A 19,179-nucleotide genomic window follows, 5' to 3' on the forward strand; every position below is an offset into this window, starting at 1 on the left:
ATAGAAGTTCACGGCACCAGATGGCTGCGTGTTCTTATAATGCTGTGGATTATTAAGGGGCTGTTGTATTTTCCTCTTTCATCCTTCCTTTATTCCTCCTCCCCACATCAACAAATTAATGCTGAATGCTTGAGAGTCCGTCCTGTGCAGACTTTAGCACACTACATCTTTTCATTAGAACCTTCTTGTTCCAGCTCTTTTCAACGGGTTGGTTTTGATCACCTCTTTGCAACCGCTCGTGGGCTGAACGATGCCTGGGACTGTGTGAACCTCTCGTTGCTGGAGCCTCGGCGCAGCCCTGGGCTGGTTCACCCCGTGACATCTCAGAGGTGCTGTCCCCAGCCCACTCCTCTTGAGTTGACACTTCCTATTTTCTAAAGTCAAGCAGGAACCTCCTAAATGAGACAAAACAGCTACGTTAACGTTCCAAAACACATCAGTCTCTGGCCAGCAGCCTGGGGTGAGTCGTATCCTTGCCCAGTACCACGTTAATGCCTTTTCTGCCCAGACTTCTGCAGCGATGCACATTTTCCTGTTCAAGTGCCTCACAAAATGGACACTGCTCTTGTATAAAAGATGCAGTGCAAAGGAGGGCCTTCGGTTCATTTATTTTTAAAAGTTAACTGCACGTCACTTGTCTACCACCACAGGCATCTGAATTTTAAACTGCAGCTACTCTGAAAAACGATAGAAGATGGAGAGATGTGCCCTCCCTCCAGCACCGTACATATGCCTTAGATGGAGTCGTTTGTGTGGAAAAATGCCTTTGCTGTTCATATTGATATGCTGGGTGCCATCTCTGTCCAGACTGACTTTCTTGTTAATGGTTTTTAATGGTCCGGATGTCCTCAATGGGATTGCAAACGGTGGCAGTCGGTGAGCATCGAGTGGAGATGTACATAGTGACACGTACATGGTTCCGAGCAGTGGTATACGGCCAGGTGCGTCGATGGGATGGAAAGCAGCTGCTGTAAGCCTTGCATCCCACATAGGTTCTGCAGGGCAAGAAAGGCTGGTCCTGATGTGTGTAATTAACATCCAGAACAAACTTCATATTAAAAATTCTGCCTGCCCAGGTCGGGCGTCGTCTTTGCAACTTCTTGAAGAATGGTATCTGCGTGGCCTGTCTTCGTCGGGGTGCTGATGTGTATCCAGGGGAGGATGCACTGCTGAAATCTAGAGACTTCTGAAATCTGATTTAGAAAAAATACTTAAGAGGGGGAAAAAGGTAAATTAGAAACCTGAATGTAATAGAGATATTTTTACAAACTAGTGTCCAGCAGGAAAATGGATCAGAAACAACTTCACCATGTATTTTAAGGTAAAAACATCTAAAAAGTCAGCATAAAACTGTTGTCTGGTTAGTCTGGTGCAGGTTTTGGTGACTGCTTGACAGCAGCGTGCACTCCCATCACAGGCAGAGTAAAATTCAGGGGCTCTGCTCTGGTGTCTAAAATCAGCCCCGAGAGCTGCTCTGCCTACATTGTGCTGGCTCCCACCCCAGCCTGGGTTTAGTCCGTTTAAACGAGAAGGCTCACGTTGGTACCGCAGGTCAGTGTTTTATTTCAGACGCATGTGTCAGGAGCTCTCTGCCAGTGTACCCCAGGTTCGTGCTCACTTCAGCTGTAAGTGAAAGAGGTGAGTTGGTTGTTCAAAGCGGAGAACAACGCGCTGTTTGTTCCCCGCGTGCCGGTGCGGACAGTGCCTCAATAGCTTTTGTGCTGATGTGAATAACAAGCAGGGGTGGTGATGGGATTTAATCACAGAGGGCCTACCACTGCATCTGCACGCAGTCACCTAGCCTAAGTGACACTCATAAGAGGATCTCTTTCTTCTCCTCCTCCAGACTCAGAGCCTGAGTCTGAATAAAACATGGCACTCTTGAGAGCCCTTCAAGGCATTGTAAATGAGGCTGCTTTCCCCTGGGTTTATTATTTAGCAGGGCTGAAGTTGCAGATTGGTGATGTCCTGTGTTTTTATGCAGCTTAGAAGTTTGGGAGATGCTTTTGTGGGAAATGCTGGCGCACCCCGGCAGTGGCAGCTGTCATTCCTGAGGAGCCAGAGCTGCAGATCACCGTGGGAGTTTCTCCCGTTGTCATTAAGACTGTAAGACAGACTGGTGGCGGTGGTTTCGTGCTTGGTTGAAGTGCTGCTAATTCTGGACTCTGCCAGTCACTCACTTGGGCTGATGTGGCTGCTTCTGCAGCCATCCTGTGAATCACGCCAAGGAACAGTGGCTGAAAACCCCAGGAGAAAAATTACCAGAAGCTCCCTGATTTGTCTCACTTTGGTTGCACAAACCAAACTGTCTGTGCTGGCGCGGTGGAGAGCGCAGCATCAAAATGGGGATGAACAGCAGAAATGGCGTGATCATCTCCTGTGGCGTGGGGCGTTGCTGTTAACAGCAGTAAGGGTGTGAGATGAAAGCAGTCCCTCTGACCAAGCGGACAAGTTCAACCCAGTCTGTCTGTTGGGGTGGGCTCATTCCCAATAATTCTTTTTTGGTCTTGTAGTACTTTAAAGTAGCCGTCTGATGGTTTTCTGTAGGTGAACCTGGCAGGGACCCATGTGCTGCTGTAGGGCTTCTCAGCCTCCCTGGAGCCTTGAGGCTTCTCCAGTGCTCAGACTCTTTCTAGGAGTCACTGGGACTGGGATACAGTATTTTTGACCTAAAGGTGTTCTTCTGCAGCTATCATAACATGCTTTGTGCTTCATGTTTTTGTAAAGACTGACTGACAAGGGAGATTCAGACCTTTGCAGACCAGTGTGTCCCTCCCCTTACCCGTATCATCTTTAGAGCTCATGTCAGTTCTCCTGAAAACAACACGTAACTTGGGTAGGAATCAGGAAGTTGATATGTATTTTTCCTTCACTGGATACTGTCAAGACTAAAAAGCAAAGCTTGGAAGTCGTATGACTGGTGGTTCTTTTATTTGCGCGTGACTAACCAGAAGATCCCTCTGCGGCTTTGTGAATCTAAGGAAGATGTCAAGGAGCTTCAGTGTGTGCTGTGCATGTGGAGTCGAGGAGACCTCTCAGGTGGCTAGGGAAGAGTTGCTGTTAGCTTGGAGAACCCTGTAGTCAGGCTCAAGCAGGTTGCCTGTAAGCGATGGTTCTGTCTGAAGGTTGCTGGTTGCCGTCTCTGACTTCATTCAGTTTTGCCAGACAGTGAAAGCGTGATGAGACTTTGGAGTCTGAGCATCAAACAGAGTGACCATGTGCCACCTAAGTGACCCTGTGGTCCTCCTCTAGGTTATCTACAAAGGTGTAGGGTACTGAAAGGTGTCACCTGGGCCTGGAGGGATACAGGGGGACAGGCACGCTGAAGAGGAGGAAATTTTACCAGTAACCGCAATTCTTAGATAAATGATGTCCACATCCATCTTTGCAGCCCATCTTCCTTCCCTTCTTCCTGAGAGGCCTCTTAACCTCTTGGATTCAGTTGTTGAATAACTCTGCACGAAAGAAGGAAGAAAGGAATGGATGACTGCACAGCTCATCTTAAAGATCATGAGTTACTAATTGCTGGGTTTCTGCTTCAAGTATCTTCACAGTCACTACAGAAAGTTAATCAGTCTTTCCTGCCTCCTAGGGATCTTCCCATGCCTGAAAGTTTGTGCTGCTTAGGAGGTAGGATGTGGTTTTGGTGGGTTTGTTTTTTTTTGTTTGTTTGTTTTGTTTTTTTAAATTTAAGGATCCTTTACAGCTTACAGTAGTACTAGGCTTCACTGCATCTTATTTCTTCTGGTCTCAGAAGCCCAGCAGTCCTGCTCCTGCCTGACAGACAGAGGGGAGAGCGTGTTAGAGCTGTTGGCCTGTAGACATGAGCTGGTAAGTCTTCACCACTGCATCTTGATGATTAGACAAAGGAAAGCAAAATGATGGCAAGACATCCTCCTTCACGCTCTACTGAGTCTGCACACCAAACTAAAGATGTACTTCTTGTTTCGTTTGTTATTTCTGCAATAGAGTGAACTATTCACATTTACTTACCGCAACTCTTCTGCACCCTGCCCTGCTTTTTTTTTAATCGTGGTGGATCATATTTTTAAGGACTCTTATTAAAAACTGGAGTTACCGACATTACAGAGGATGTTCAGTCCTCCAACACGAGGGCAGGTGTTCTCCAGTGTTAAACTAGATTGCATCCGGTGTTTCTCATGAGGGATGAGGTTTGTGAAATGGGTGTGCACCAGCTGTTCCGGATGGAGGACTTGCTTGCAGCTGTTTGAAAAGCTGGCCACCTGTAGTTCTCTGCTGGCATTCAGCAAGTACTGCTGAGGTTCTGCTCAGAGTGCGTCTGTTTTGCTTTTTTAAAGATACATGGAAAGACACCAGAACTACTGTAGTACCTTTCCCTTCTGGAGGACGGCGGTCTAACAGAGGGAACGATACACTGAAACTGCTTGACGTTTGAAATTAGTTCATAGAGGAACAGGGGTGAAAAGTGAACAGGTGTTGGTGACTTCTCTTCATTTTTGTGGCATTTTTGTGCCACAAAAGAGAGGAATTTGTCGCTGCAGCTGTGAGATTAAAGGCAAAGCTGTCTGATGGAGTTTAGCAGATGCAATATTTCATGGCCACTGGATGGGAGCATTTTCCTCCCAAGCCATTCTCTGTTTCTCTTCAGAGATACAGAGAGGCAGAATCTCCTCTAGATTGCTTCAGTCCTGTCATGCCAATGCACCTTGTGTCCTGCACCCGTATCCTTCTGAGATTCCCCGAACACACCATCGTCAACCTTCCTGAGCTCTTACACAGGCTCCTGCTGCTGCTTTACAGTATTCATCGGGAGGGATTTTGGGGTTTTGCCAAGTTAAAACTGCTGATTTTCCAACTGATGGAAGGTTTCTGGAGAGTGGATGCATTTCTCCAGGGACTGGGCTTGAAAATTGCTAAATTTGTTCCACTCAGTGTTTCAGTAGAAGGTAGCCTTACCTATTTTTAAAGAAAAGGCTTCAATGAAAGAAAACTAAAGATGCGTATGGTGCAGCAAGTGAAACCTCTGGCTGCATAAACAGATCAATAAACTGATTTGTGTTTGCTGACCAGAAGAAAAATCTAATTGCAAGTACTCCATATTCAACATTTGTGGTGAAACTAGAGTAATTGGAATAATGAGAAATCCAATTTCCTTCTGTTTGGAGTTTATTCTTCTTTAGGTTTCATTAAACTGGACTGGTGCAATGCACACACCTCTTAAGGCTTAGGTGGGTTGTGTGTTCACAGTTTCTAGGTCTTCAGACTGATATGTTCTTCGTAGGTTTCTTCAAATTCTAAATTATCACATTTGCCATCTTTTAATATGACTTGAAATGGTTGAAGTAATATTGTTCCTGGTGTTTAGGAGCTTGTTTCACCTGCCGGAATCTCCTGCTCTGTGGTGGGCAGCCATCAGTTGAAGTTTGTGTCTGAATGGCAAAATAGCTCTCAGGTTGCCTCAGGTTCCAGGTCTGGGCAGTTGCTAACCTCTGCGAGAGGAAATAATGCTTGCCTGCGTGTCCTGAAGATGTGCTTCCAATAAAAGTATTCTTGTGTCGGTCCTCAAGTATTTTTTTTATTTGAGTGCATTTCTTACATCTCTTAGGATTTAGGTAAAAAAGAGAGGATAGAGATCTTAGCATGATTGTATCTCTGTGGGGGACAATATTCAGAAAGGTAAAAGATTTTAGATAGACAGGAAGACATACCTCAGGAAAAACTAAGTTTGGAGTTGTGTGAATGTGTTTTCTCAATTGAGTGGGTCAAAAGCTGTTTCAGAGTATCTAAGACATCTCGGTTGCTGGTAACGGTAGTGAAGATGGTCGTAAAGAGTTATTTAAAAGTTGTTGCAAGGAGAGTAGAATTGTCATCACCATTTAATATCACTTTGAGTTTAAGTCTGTAAATTGGTTAGACATATTGTTAGGTGAGATGTCTCATTAGCTTTATTTGGAGCGTGGAAAAATGCGTCCCCTGTGAAGGAAACAGAATGATGTGAGCTCTCTCTGCCAGGAGGAGGAAAAGGAAAGAAGTGATTGGAGGTTAATGGGTTAGAGGCGAGTAATGGTGAATTTGTCATTTCAGCTGTATGAATAGCCCATCCCTTAAATGTGTCTGAAAACAGTTATGGGAAATAGTTTTGTACAAGTGGAGGCACAGCCTCTTTGCTAGCTTTTGTTTGGATCTGTCCATCCAGGGAAGAGAGAACCCAGAGGTGATCTGTGACTGGAGATCTGGAGTTTGACGTGGTGATGTGTTGGCCTGGCAGTTGGCATACGGTACAACCCTGGTGTTGTCTGAGATTATGCCAGCAAAGACTAAACCCTGCAAGTTGATTCCCTTTGCTGTTACTTAACACAGGAAACACCTTACCAAACAGCCTGGTAGGAAATGTACAGGCTGGAAATGTGACACATCTCCCCGTGGCAGAGGCAGGTTTGGCTTTTTGCTTCTGTTATTGATAGCATAAAGGCTGAGCTCTTCGAAGGGCCCATAGTTCTGCAAAACAGACCAGTGTGTTCAATTATAATTGTAACCTTTGTTATGGTTTTTGCTATTTTATTTATCCTCTTTAATGAGTCTCTGACCAAAGCCTGTCCCTATTCTATTCTAACAAGCACCTGTTTTTTTCTTACCATTCATTGTCAATGTGCATGTCGTCTGCTAAGAAAAAGTGATTTAAGGCAGGTCGTGACAAACTACCCATATTTGAAAACAGTAGACAGAAAACCTTGAATTTTAAGAATTTTTTTTTTTGTTAACTGATTTTGTTCAGGGAACGTGGAGGGGAGTGCGTTTTGGCCGTGGTTTCAAAGCACAGAAGTGGTGTCTGATCCACAGAAAAGCGCTGTGCTTTCTTCATGAGCACTCTGGCTCTAGGCGGTAGAAGTATTTCCATTTCTATCTTGCATGCATTCAGGAACTTTATAGTTGTTTTTTTTTTTTAATTCATGTACCGGTATTTCTTTATATCAAGCAGTTCATTTTCAGCCTCTTCTCTTGCATAGTTACTGGCAGTGATCATACATCCCGCTTTAGCTAAGCTGAGTAAGCCAGGCTGTTTTAGTCCTGTAAAAGAAGACTTTCTGTACCCTGACCATCCCAGCAGCCGGTTCCTTAGCTAAAGCTGGAGTTCATCTTTCCTGGCCACGCAGAACAGAGATGCCACTGACTGTCTGTGGTCGAGGCTGGGAGCAGTGCTGTAACTCTCAGACCATCCTGCCTTTCATTATAAAATCCTCCCGTGGATTCGCTCTCTTGCTGCTACCTTTGAGCCTTTTGAAAGAGAAAATCGATTTTGGTGACACTAAATTGCAGACCTCAAAAAAAAAAAAATCAAGGCATACCTTTTTCAGACCTTTTGCACGAGAAAAGGACATTATATCTGGCTGTACAGTTGGTGGATCTCGAATTTTAAAATAAATGGGTTCTTTTCTTCCTCACCAAATGAAGAGAGGAGTGAAAGACACAGAATAGCAGCCTCTTTCTTTTTTAGCTACGTGTGCTGTTTCCACTCAGTTACACACGTGTGTGTGTGAGCTTAATTATTGTATTGAAATCTTCACTTAATTGTATGAATCTGCTCAGGCTTTTTTTAGGGCTGCTTGGGATGTGGTGCAGCAACTGGAGCAAGCACAAACGTGCAACCAAGTGTGTGACTGAGTCTGTGACTGCTGGTGAAGCTGGAGCTGGACAAGGGGATGAAGGGACCTGGAAGCTGGGGATGTCCATGGATGTGTCTGTCTCTAAGGACAAGGAGGATCTGGTGGCCAGAGGGACCAGGGGAGTCCCAGCCAGCTGCTAGAGAGACGGTTGAGTCTAGGAGTTGACTTGAGACTGCTTGTGTGTGTGCACGTGTGTGTAGGTGTCTGTAGGCTTGAGGCACCTGGGAAGTCTGGGATCCAGGGGGAGCTGCTGGGCAGGCTGGGTGCCTTAGCCCAGCTGCTGACGGGATCCACGCTGCGCTGAGGTACGTGTAGACATTTTCCACTAGTTCGGCCTCTCCCTCTAAGAGTTTCTTGAGGTAATTAATTGTGTTTCTTTCTCCATGGGCAGATGCTACTGGTTACAACTTGGAAGATTTGAGGATGAAAGAGAGAACAGAAGAAGCAGGATGCCCCAAAGTGACTTTTGGGGATGGGAGGAACTAATTCATCAGCAAAACTGTGCCAGAATGTTTAATTCTAACGATCTCTTTTGTATTTCAGCCCTGGCCCAGTGTGTCCAACTTGGCCAAGGATTTCATCGATCGGCTACTCACAGTGGACCCCAGCGACAGGATGACAGCTCTTCAGGCTCTGAAGCACCCGTGGGTGGTCAGCATGGCAGCCTCTTCCTCCATGAAGAACCTGCACCGTTCCATCTCACAAAACCTTCTCAAGAGGGCGTCATCCCGCTGCCAGAGCACCAAATCCGCACAGTCCACCCGCTCCAGTCGCTCCACCAAATCCAACAAGTCACGGCGGGTTCGGGAGCGGGAGCTGCGAGAGCTCAACCTGCGCTACCAGCAGCAGTACACTGGCTGAGCACTGGGCTGGGACCTGCCAGGTGTCTTTCAAGGTGTCTTCTCTGCGGTGCAGATGTGCAGCACCCTTTGCTGCACACGCACTCAGTGAGGAACATCCAGGTTCCTCCCTCCCTACCTCCCTCCAAGTGTCCACCCTGTCCATGAGGAGGTGTCCCCCGGGGGGAGGAAAAGGAATCTCGTGGTGGCCATCCCACCCTGCCAGCTGTGCCGTGGGATCTCACACAGGAAGTGGGGGAGCCCTTGGCTCAGAGTACAGCTCAGAGCCTCAAGTAATACACAAATTAAGAAGCCACGTGGGGAGAAGAGCTCTTTCTGCAGCCCAGGAGTTTGGTTGTTCATAGTTATTTATTAATTAGAGTGTTAAGCTTCTCTCACTTGCATATGAAGAAAAAAAGGAATCACTTTGTCTGTGTACACGCACGTACGTGTGTGCACATACACGTGTGGGTGTGTATATGATTTAAAAATTGCATACACACAAATTTTGAGCTGGTTTAGTCAGACACCGTGGTGCCTTTGCAGTGAGGCTGGTGTGAGTCACACGCAGTTAGAAGCAGGATAGCTCTGACTCACCGCGTGCTGCCCACCGGCTCCTCCCCGAAGAGATGCCAGACAGCAGCTTTCCTTGATGGCTGGGAAGCTGCGAGGTTTCCCCCAGGGGCTGCCATCCGCCTGGTGACGTCAAGGCTTTACTCAAGCTGTGCGAGAGCTGCCGTGCAAATCGGCAGCCGGGCTGAAGTGCTGTGAGCTCAGAGCTGGAGTCCGTTCCTTTGATCCGGACTGGGTGGGTGCTCCTGGTGGAGAGTGGGAAGAAGATCATCATCCTGCAGGAACTTCATGATATGCAGAGACATGACTTTGGCAAGGCAGGATGAGGGGGTTTCCTTGCTGTCCCCTTCTGCTGTTTGCAGCAAGACCAGTGCCTACCATGCAGGGCTTGTTGTTCTTGCTGTGACATGGCCCTGCCATGTCTGTGACCCGTTACATGTCTTGCGCCCTCCAGACTAGCGTTAATGACCGTGTCACTTCACCAAAACTTTGCTGGTTCCAGGTATTACTCCCTGTCTGCAGATTTTTGGGGCCTCCCTGCTTTGGATGCCTGTTCTGCCCCAGTACTGCCATCCCTGCTCTGGGACAGTGAAGTGGTGGTGGGAGCTGTTGGGATGGCTGCAAGGGGCTCTGTAGCATCAGGGCAGGGGCTCGAGTAGTTGAGGTCCAATCCTGGAATGTCAGCAGTGATAATGCCCTGGAGATGCTGCACAAACACCTTAGAGCTGTTAGGTGTGACGTAAATCCAACAGGAAAAAGCTGCCTTTCAGGTTTCCTTGCGCTGGATGGGTGACACAGAGGCCTCTCGTGAAGGGGAAGGTGAGCGCTGTACAGCTGAGCTTTGTGCAAGCCTGCTCAGATATCTTCCCAGTTACTCAGAGCAGCAAAGCAGGCCTGATGGCACAGTCTCAGGGTGGACTTGGCCTCTTGTGATAGCAGAGACAAGATCTGAAGTGAAGGTGAATGCTGTTTTTTGAAGCTTTTCCTACAAAGCCATATGATTTGCTTCATCCCCGTGCCCATGGGAAAGTGCTTGCTTAGCTCTGGGCTGGAGATGCAGGCTGTGCAAGCTCAGGGCCTGGCGAGTGTGGCCTCTCCGCCCAGGATTGATGTCTGCGCCGCGGTGTTTTAGTGTCAGCAAGGTTTTAAACGGTCAGTTGCATCTCCAAGGAGCTCGAGCTGTACTGGTTGCAGCCCCTCTTGGTCAGCAAGAAGCAAAGCAGCGCAGCTTCAGTGGGAGAAGACTTGAGCTTTCTGCGCTAAGGGAAAAAGGGAATTTCTAAGGATCTGCTTCCCACCCCAAAGCTGGGTGGTTTTTTTTTTTCAGCTCTATGGACTGCAAAAAAAATTTAAAAAGGTTCTTCAGCTTGTTTTACCTTTTCACCTAGTTTTCCCAGGTTTGTTACCGTGAGCTGTAAACTTGATGTGCTTTCTGGCAAAACAGGCAGCTTGCCACATTTTGCTTCCTAAACAATTAAATGCCCCTCATGTTACTGCAAACAGCTCTCCAAAGGCAGAAGCCACTCTAAGACAAGTATCAACTGGAAAATTGTCCTTACCCTGTCTGTTAAGAGGATCTTCCTCTCACAGGGCTTCTGGTTTTGAGCTGTCGCTCCTAAGAGTCTTCTGCATGTTCGAAGCATCACACCCAGGCACTGTGATCTCTTCCCTCCTTGGTGCATTCATGGCCCTCCCCAGATTATCTTGCGTGTTTATCCTTTAAAATAGGTGTTTTGTTGATGGGAGGAGGTCGAACTGGTGAATTGAGCCAAGACCTGGTGAACCTGAATTCAAGCTGATGAACCTGAGACCTTTACTTTTAACCACTAGACCATCAAAATGCACAGATCTTGTGCAGATGTCTCCCCGTGCTGTTCCTTCATGCTTTCCCTTGTCAGGGATCAATGAAGGTGGAGAGGAGGTCAGGATGTTGAGCTCTGGCCTGACCAAGCTTGTTTCTTCGCCTTCACAAAGCAGAACAAGAGTTGTCTCATCTGTGACAATTTTTGCTTTGTTGCTCTTTTCAGCAATTGGATTTTCACTAGAAAAAGTTCAGAGCGATGTCATTTGTGGTGAGTTTGGGGTGTAATACGTTCTGGGAAGCGGGATGTTGCTGTATAGGTTTCTGGCACGGTCGGTTTTCTGCAGCAATGCACTGTGACCAAGGAGGTGAATTGGCAGAAGGGAGGATCCTTCGCACACGTGAGCATTACCGGAGAGCCGCAACCTGCTTCTTTGGGGTATGGAGACGTTTGTGGTCCTTGGGCATCCTGCTACTAGAGAATTGCACCAGAGAGGACCAAATCTGTCCCTTGAGGGGGCTTGGCTTTTCTAGAGAAAGAACTTAAATCCTCTTTACAAATGCATTTTTTTCTTGTTTGCATGGAAAAATCCATGTAAACATGGAGAGAATCTTTATGGGCTTTCCTTCCATCGTTTGATTATAACACTCTTGGCTCAATCCCTCTTCTTTTTCTCAATTCAGTATTTGTAGAAACTCTTCAACCCGGACAAGATGTGTGGGCAGAGGGGAGACTGCCAGAGCTCTGTCCAAGTGTCCCTTGGACTCCTCGGTGATCTTTCTGTTTTCACTCCGTGTGGAAAACTGTGATGGTCCAAACGCTACGCTGCAAGGTCCAGCTTAAGAACAATTCCCCAGGTGCTCTTATCCTTGCAGTTGTGGCACATTTTCAGCTGGGTCTGGTGGGGGAGGGACAGGCAAAGTGTTGTGATTTTGAGCCGTTAGTTCAGGTGCCTTCAAATTATCCTCTGAGAAGCTCTTCACTGTGAATTCTCTCAATCATCTGTCTTCATATCTATTCCACGGGAGCATCTCAGTGCTCAGTTTCTTAAGTCTCAGGAGTTTACACTTTTCAGGAGTTTGTGCATTTTAGAAGGTAAAATCTCTCACAAATGTTTTTTTTTCTGCTTTTCTGTTTAATTTTTAAATCTCCTTCTTTGGCTCTTAATGGTGGTCCTTAATTTGGCTCACAGGGCTTTTTTGGTGAAGTGCACTTCCACTGCTGCTGAATTAGCCAGGAGAATGCAGGTCACAAATGCACGTTCCAGACCATTGCTGAGTTGCAGTCTTTGTGTTAGGCTCAGAGCGCTTTTGTTTTCCGTACTTTTGTTCATGCCATGAAAATGAAGCTGGAATGACATCTAGTGGCAAATCGTAGCGTGTCCTTGTCAAAGTACGGCCCTCTAAAGATGCTGAGGCTGGGACCAGTAGATGTGGGACTTTGCCCCCGTCATGAGACACAATGGAGCAGCTCAGGGTGTTGCTTCCCAGCGTATTGTGTTTCAGGGAATAGCAGTTTTAAGGAGTAGAGGGAATTGGCTGCTCTCTTAGGGGAGAGAATTACGGCTTCAAAGAATGTGGCCTGGTGATGCCTTAATTGTTTTTTTGAAGGGCTGTTGGAAATGAATGTGAAAAAGTCTTCCAGAAATAACGTTAGGTGGTCTACAAACTTCTTAAGCTTTGCATCCAGATTTTTCAGTACGTAATGTATTTTTCTATCCATTTTGCTAAAACAGCAATTACTTCTCCATATTTGATTTACTTCTTACCCTTCTCAGGCTTCTAAAAAACTAACCTGTCAAGCTGGTGGCGGTAGAAACCCCTCTTCCTTCAATCCAGAAGATGTCTGTTCTATTTAACGCTGAGATTGTGATAGCATCCAGATGCTCCTGCCAGTTCCTGGGCTGGGTCGTTCTTGGAAACGTACAGCCGTGCATGAGGGACAGCTTTATAGCCTTGGATGAGGGTGAGCCCAGACAAAAGGGCTCTGACCTCCTGGCTGCAGCAGTGATGTGAAAATCAGCTGCAGCATAGCGCCTGCGTTACGTGTTTGGTTTGGAAACGATAAACCCTCAAACCCTGAACTTCTTTGGAATTTCTTCTTTTAGGGCTGATATTTTCTGCTCTGGTAATTTACATTCTTTCTTATACCCTGCTCCATTTCTCAATGCTGTTTTCTACTGGGTGTTTGGCTGAAGTACCAATGTAGTCAACTTTTATGTAATGCCCAAATTGGAATAAGAGTTGTGGTTAACTCAGGTACTGGGCAGCAAATCTGGATTTGGCTCTGCAGGACCTGTGGCGAGTCCCGGAGCAAGGTAAAAGCATCTGAATGGTGCCTTGCAGGTGGGAGAAGGCGCCCTTTGAGGACCCTGCAGTGCAGGCTCAGCTCATGATGATTTTGTACAACATAGGTCAACGACTGCGTGGCTGTTACAGGCTTCTTGTTAGACTCTGTGAAGCCATATTGCTAGTTTATGTGATGATACTAAAGATTCGGAGAGTTTGAGTTGGGGTAAATTAAAATCTCAGTTGTTTGACTTAATTTAGTTTTCTGAATGATGCAAAGCAGCACAGAGATTGGCTTTTTTGGGGGGATCACACCCTGTGGAGGAGTCACAAACTGTTCTCTGGCAGCAGTGTGAGCCGTGGGATTTGCAGGGAGGGTGATTGTGTCCCGGCCTGTCACCAGCTCAGCTTCATCCTAGAAAAATATCACAAAGTGCCTGTACCACTCGGTGCCTGAAACCCAGCCCCAAGTTGCCTACACCACTCGCGGGAGGTTTTGGTGCTTTTTCTGACCACTCAGTCTCTTTCGGCCTGGATTAAGAACGCAGCTCTCGGGTGCTCTGGAGGCAGGTGCCTAGATGTCAGCTGTGCCTTACTGAGCAGTATATTTGCAAAAAAAAAAAAAAAAGTGAAGCTGCCGGGATATGCAGTAGCAACAGTATCAGGGAGCTTGGTACCTTCCACCCCGGTGTCCCTGTGGTGAAGGGTGCACAGGAGCCAGCGGGCTGCTGCCTGCCTGATGACACTTTTTCCCTCTCCTGCTGTGCCCTGCTGCGGGTGATACTGTAGATCCCTCGCGCGTGTGTGACGGGCGTTGCGGATACCATTGCACTGTGTTTGTCTGCTGAACGTGGAAGAGGAAGAGATCTGCAGCACCAGTGAGGTGTGTTAGGAACCAGCAGCTCCTGCCTGGACGCCCAGATGCTGTGAGTTTTCCTGTTGCCTTTCGTTACGGAAAGACACCTCCCGGGAAGCTCTCGGGACCGGAGGTCTTCTGGCGCTTGCTGTTATTTTTGGTCATCAAATTTCCGCTGCTGGGTTGGAACAGTTTGGAAGTGACCCCGGTTGCGTCCCATTGGTCTCCGAACGGGGCTTTGAGAAGCATCCAGTCCTGTGACTTGCCTTTTGAGTTCTGTCTTGTAGGATGAGGTCTGAACCATTGTAATTAGTCTGTAATGTTACGATTAGAGTGTACAGAATTATTTATTTCGTGTACTCCGTCCGCTAAACATGTAAATGTACTCTGTGTACCCCACTGCTCTGCTGTCGTTACGTCTGGCTCAGGGGTGGTGCGTGGGCTGAGTGCTGAAAGGCGCCGCTTTCCGGGCTGTGGGTGACGGCCAGTAAACAGCAAGAAGGTACCCAAGTGCCCATAAAAGAACTTGCTGGTTTCTTTAATACAGCTGCCGGGTTGGGAGCTGCCGGAGGGAGCCCTCCCGCAGGGCTGGGATGTCTGCGGGGATGCTCCCGGTGAGCTGGGCTCTCAGCCTCTTGCTGGACGGCACGGTTTGGAGGCTGTACAGGCACTTCGGGACATTTTCTTCACTTTTCCTTGGCCGCAAGGTGCCAAATGGGGCCAGAGAAATAACCTGGTTTGCCCACAGCAACTCATCACCTCTCCGGTTTCACTCTGAGCAGCTTTTATGGACCAGCAGGAAAAGCTGTAATACCGAGTGAAAAATGCACGGCCCTTTTGAACCAAGTCCTGCTGGAAGGGAGGTGATTTTTCAGGGGCACGGGACCCCGTCCCAGCAGAGGTAGGGGTGACGGTAACCTGAATACACACAGAGCAAATGGCCCATAGTGCTGCAGTTCATTGATTTCTGTTTGAAGCTCTGTGTGGCCACCAGTTTCCTCTGCCCTTACGGCCCATGCCCATGTCTCTGACATGCAGTGCTCTTTAAGGTCGCTGAGGAGCTAAGTAAAGCCAAAACAGAGTGTGCTGCTTCCATGTGGTGGGTTTTATTTCGGGTACCGTGGAGTGAAAGCACGCTCTAAATGTCGTGGCAGGCCGATGGGGCCGGTGTGTACCCAGTGCAGCTGCTGCCACCAGCCTTAGGGGAGACTTGCAAGGAGCTCAGCCCTTGTGCCCTTCTTCCCCGCGTCCCAGGCGAGGCTTTCCAAGGCAAAGGAGTCCCAGCTGGCAGCTTCGCGGGTTTCTCTGCAAGCCCCAGTTCCCTGCTGTAAGTTCACTCCAGTTGCTCTTGCTCCCCGCAGAGCAGATGACTAAATTACGCTAAATTTTATCCAGCCAAGCTAAAACTTACGAGTCCTGGGCTGTATTTGAGCAATTTTTTTTTTTAAACCTAAGCATATGGGCCAGGTCTTTACCCTCCATTCCTGATCCATGAGCCTTCCCGTGGGGATGTCTATAGCATTGCACTTTCTCTGTGGCTGCTTGCTACAGAACCGATTACAGCATTTCTGGGGCTGCGATTCACGAAGCAAAGGTTTTATATCACGTTCACATCACTGGTGAATGGAAAAAAAACCCCCAGGCCTCATGTTGGGACTGTCCGATCCTGCTCCTCTCCATGCTGTCCTTGCGTCCAGCTCTGTTTGGAGCTGCCAGGAACCAGGTTTTAATTCACTGACCGTGCCTGAACACAAGGCTTGCTCTGTTTTGCACCTGTCATTGTCTCAAGAACCTATCTGGGTGAAAGCACTGCTTTCTTCTGAAAACCTGTTGCCTAGCCTTGAGTTTTGGTTTCAGCTTCAGATTTTCCTTTGGGATGGCCTTCAGTTTCCTGCTCCATTACCTGGCAGGTCTGCGCCTGTGAAGCAGCGTGCTGTTCTCTGGCTGCCCCCTTCCACCTCCTGAAGAGCTGGAGCTGCCGTGGGCATTTCTCCCTTTCCGCTCTGTGTTCCCAGGCTGTTACAGAAGTTATGGCTTTAAATTGCAGCCAGGGGTCTTTTAAGATCCTGCACACCCACCAGCACCCACCCTCCACACCAAGCAGCGCTTGCTCATGCTGAGCCTGCTGAGCTCCACAGTCCCTTTCCTGGAGGAGCTGATGCTGGTGGGACCAGCTGGTGCTGGAGACCTCGTGCTCGGGCTGGCGGCAAGGCCATTACAGGTAACGTCACCCACCCTTCGCGCTGCGGTGGTCTCTGGGCTGCTGCCAGGCTGTAGATCCGTGTGCCCCTGAGCAGCCCTTGAGCCGCAGCCAGCCCTGCTCCCCCTCTGCCCTCACATCGTGTCCCGGCTGTGCACCTCCCCAGCGGGTCCCAGCTGGGCCCTGAGCTCTAGCTCTGGGAGGTGCTGGGGTTTGAGAGAGGGACACCCAACCACGGTGTGCTCCAGGCTTCCCCCGTGCACCTTCCACCCTGGTCGGCATCTCGAGAGGAAAGGAGTCGGAGGCAGCACTTGGCAAAAGCAAATGCTGACACTTTATTACGCAGCGGGTGCCTTGCTTCAGCGCAGCCCCTTGCTGGCTCTGCCGAGCTCGCCGTTCCGGGAGCACTGCCCGGCGAAGGGATCCCTCCAGCGCCGGCTCTAGCCCTGAGCAACAACTTTGTCGATCCAGTTTCGGAACTGGCTTACGCGGGTGTAGATGGCCGGCGTGCGGACATTGCAGTTGCTGTTTCCCCAGGAGACGATGCCGATCAAGGTCCAGACATTCCCGTTCTGGTACACCAGAGGTCCGCCAGAGTCACCCTGCAGAGAAGACACCTCCTGCTCAGTGGTCCCAGCACCTGCTCTAAACTGGTCCCTGCCACCCCGGCCGCCTGCTCCCTTGGACGTGGCCAGGTGCTGTAGCTTAAATGTTGGGCTCCACCTATGTAAGACCCCAGGTGTCCTCCTCCTCCTCCACCCTCCCTGCGGTGCAGCAGGACCTCGCTCCTTACCTGGCAGGAGGAGGCGCCGACCCCGCCGGCACAGAGCATGGAGCTGGTGATCCGGTTGCCCCAGTACTGCCTGCACTGGCTGGTGGAGATCAGGGGCAGGGTTACCTGCTGCAGGTGCACCGGCAACGCTTGGGCTGGGGGAAAAAAGAGCCGTCAAATCGCCCCGCTGTCAGCGGGTCTCTGGGTGCCTTTGGGAGCGCATGGGCACTGCAAAGTGCCCCCTGGCCACCCCTGGACCCTGCAGAGCCCCCAGGAAGGACGGTGGGAGTGCGCAGCCGTCCCCGGGGCTGCAGTGTACGTACAGATGGTGCTGGTGCGTCCCCAGCCCGTGGTGACGCACTGGAGGTTGGCGGGCAGCGCCAGGTTGGCCGGCGCCAGGCAGACGGGGGACACGCGAGGTCCCAGCTGGGCAGGTGAGGAGAGCTTCAGCAGGGTGATGTCATTGTTGAGGTTGTAGGGGTCCCAGTTGGGGTTGGTGATGGCCTGCCGAAAAATATCGGGGTGCTTCATCCCTGCCCTCCGGGAGCAGCCGTGGCGCAGAGCCACAGCCCCGTCCCAGGACTTGTGTCCGCGTCAGCCACCTCACCCTGGACACAGTCTTCACTTGACCGTACGCTGTGGTGGAGCCACGGTCAGATTCCCCGAGGACGACAACATGGGAGTACGGGCTGCAAGAGGTGGGGGAGTCAGGGGACTGCGTGGCAGCCAGCACCCGAGGTGGGAGCAGCACCGGGGGCGTGGGGCACCCTGTCCCTGAGGGGAGCCACCATGGGGACAGCTGGGGAGGGAGCCCCAGGCGGCTCGGTTCTGCGGGTGCTGGCCTTTGGGGCTGTCCCAAGGGCTGCTCGGCGATGCCCAGCGCGCCCCGAGCCCCTGGCCCTGCTGGGTGACGCTGGCAGGGGCTGGCTGGGCGTTGCTCCTCACTTGAATTCGCAGTGGGCAGCTGTGACGACCCAGTTCTCATTGATCAAGGAGCCGCCGCAGAAGTGGGATCCCGAGCGGGTCTGGGGAGGAAAGAGGGAGGAAGAGCTGGGGCTCCTGAAGCTGGGGCCAGGCAGAGGGTGTCATGGGTCCCAGCCCCAGCACCCTGCTCGCCGTGCTGCCACGGGCACTGGCGCGGCCGTACCTGCAGGGACACCTGCCAGGGCCACGAGCCGGGCACTGCGTTCTGCCCGTTGATGATCCTCTCGCTGTAATGCACCGAGGGGCTGATGGCGGGCACCCCACAGCCTGCGGGAGAGGCAGAGGGGCACAAAGGTGACCCCAAAAACTCAGGGCTCGCACCCAGGGGCTGCCTGTGCCGGTGGCTCTGTGTCACCATCCCCGTGCCGCCCCAGTCCTGCTGCACCCCGAGGACCTCCCCGCGCTTGTAAGCAGCGCTTACCTGAGGTGGTGCTGGCAAGGGCCAGGCAAGCGATCGCCCACAGAAATGCCATCCTGGCAGGACGAGGGCTGTGCCCCCGGGGCCATGAGCTTTATAGCAGCCGCGTGGCTCGTAGCCAGGCAGGGCAAGGTCCCCCTGCTGCCTTCTGCCAGCTGCAGGCAGTGGTGCTGGGCCAAACCTGGCACCTACCTTGCCCCGTGCAAGCAGGGACGTGGGAACAGGCTGCTGAAAGGCACCCTGAGGTGCTTGGGCTATCGCTGTAATGAGCTGTGTCCGTTCTCAGTGTAGCCTGTAGAGCTGCAGAAGGGGGAGAGCACCACAGGGCTACGATGAGGGGCATAGGGGGCTGTTTGTGGGCACACAGCTGGGGTTGCAGTGGGGCTAGATGTGCCCTGGTGCCTGTGGTGTGAGAGGACACCCTGTTCCCCAGCCTGTTTCTGTTGGTTGTTTTCCCACATGGCTGTGAAGCCCTGGCCTGGGGCAGCGCTGGTCCCAGCTGGCCATTCCCAGGGCCCAGGGCCACCCTTTGAACCGTGGCCCGGGTGCAGGTGAGTGTGTCCCAGCGCCAGCTCGGGCAGCTGGAGAGGGCGGGCGCCTTCCCAGGCGGGCGGGAGCTGTGGTCAGCATGGAGAGCAGGGTGAGCACGCTGCGAGCCCCAGGGAGGACAGCAGCCACCTCCCTGAGCTGAGGCTGAGCGTGCCCCCCAACTGCAGCTGCCTGACCCCTCACCCCAGGGCTGCAGGAACAGTGTAGTCCCCCTCAAATCCCCCTCGTCACCATCCTGGACATGCAGGGAGG

At 50.6% G+C, this 19,179-nt stretch overlaps 2 protein-coding genes across 3 annotated transcripts in view; one reads left to right on the top strand and one right to left on the bottom strand.

The window, feature by feature from the left end:
• PSKH1 (protein serine kinase H1) overlaps positions 1-10,445 on the top strand; it is a 29,808-nt gene extending 19,363 nt beyond the window's left edge. For both annotated transcript variants that reach the window (XM_086757876.1, XM_086757875.1), the window contains exon 5: positions 8,190-10,445. In XM_086757876.1, coding sequence (XP_086614002.1) covers positions 8,190-8,507 — 318 coding nt within the window. In that variant the 3' untranslated portion in view covers positions 8,508-10,445. The remainder of the gene's footprint in view (positions 1-8,189) is intronic.
• Positions 10,446-16,644: 6,199 nt separating this feature from the next.
• CTRL (chymotrypsin like) lies at positions 16,645-18,563 on the bottom strand. Its single transcript, XM_086758233.1, has 7 exons — positions 18,382-18,563; positions 18,124-18,227; positions 17,922-18,001; positions 17,584-17,665; positions 17,300-17,480; positions 16,998-17,131; positions 16,645-16,806 (listed from the first exon to the last, which is right to left on the bottom strand). The coding sequence occupies exons 1-7, from the start codon at positions 18,431-18,433 to the stop codon at positions 16,645-16,647; spliced, it is 795 nt and encodes a 264-aa protein (XP_086614359.1). The 5' UTR covers positions 18,434-18,563.
• Between the last annotated feature and the right edge of the window lie 616 nt (positions 18,564-19,179).

The sequence above is a fragment of the Chlamydotis macqueenii genome, chromosome 13 (genome assembly GCF_036417535.1).
Source record: "Chlamydotis macqueenii isolate bChlMac1 chromosome 13, bChlMac1.mat, whole genome shotgun sequence".
Taxonomy (NCBI): domain Eukaryota; kingdom Metazoa; phylum Chordata; class Aves; order Otidiformes; family Otididae; genus Chlamydotis; species Chlamydotis macqueenii.

Coding starts and splice junctions, on each gene's coding strand:
- CTRL (XM_086758233.1), bottom strand. CDS start 18,433: ATGGCATTTCTGTGGGCGATCGCTTGCCTGGCCCTTGCCAGCACCACC. Junction 18,228..18,381: donor CCTTGCCAGCACCACCTCAG/GTAAGCGCTGCT, acceptor CCTCTCCCGCAG/GCTGTGGGGTGCCCGCCATC. Junction 17,132..17,299: donor GGGACGCACCAGCACCATCT/GTACGTACACTG, acceptor TTTTTCCCCCAG/CCCAAGCGTTGCCGGTGCAC.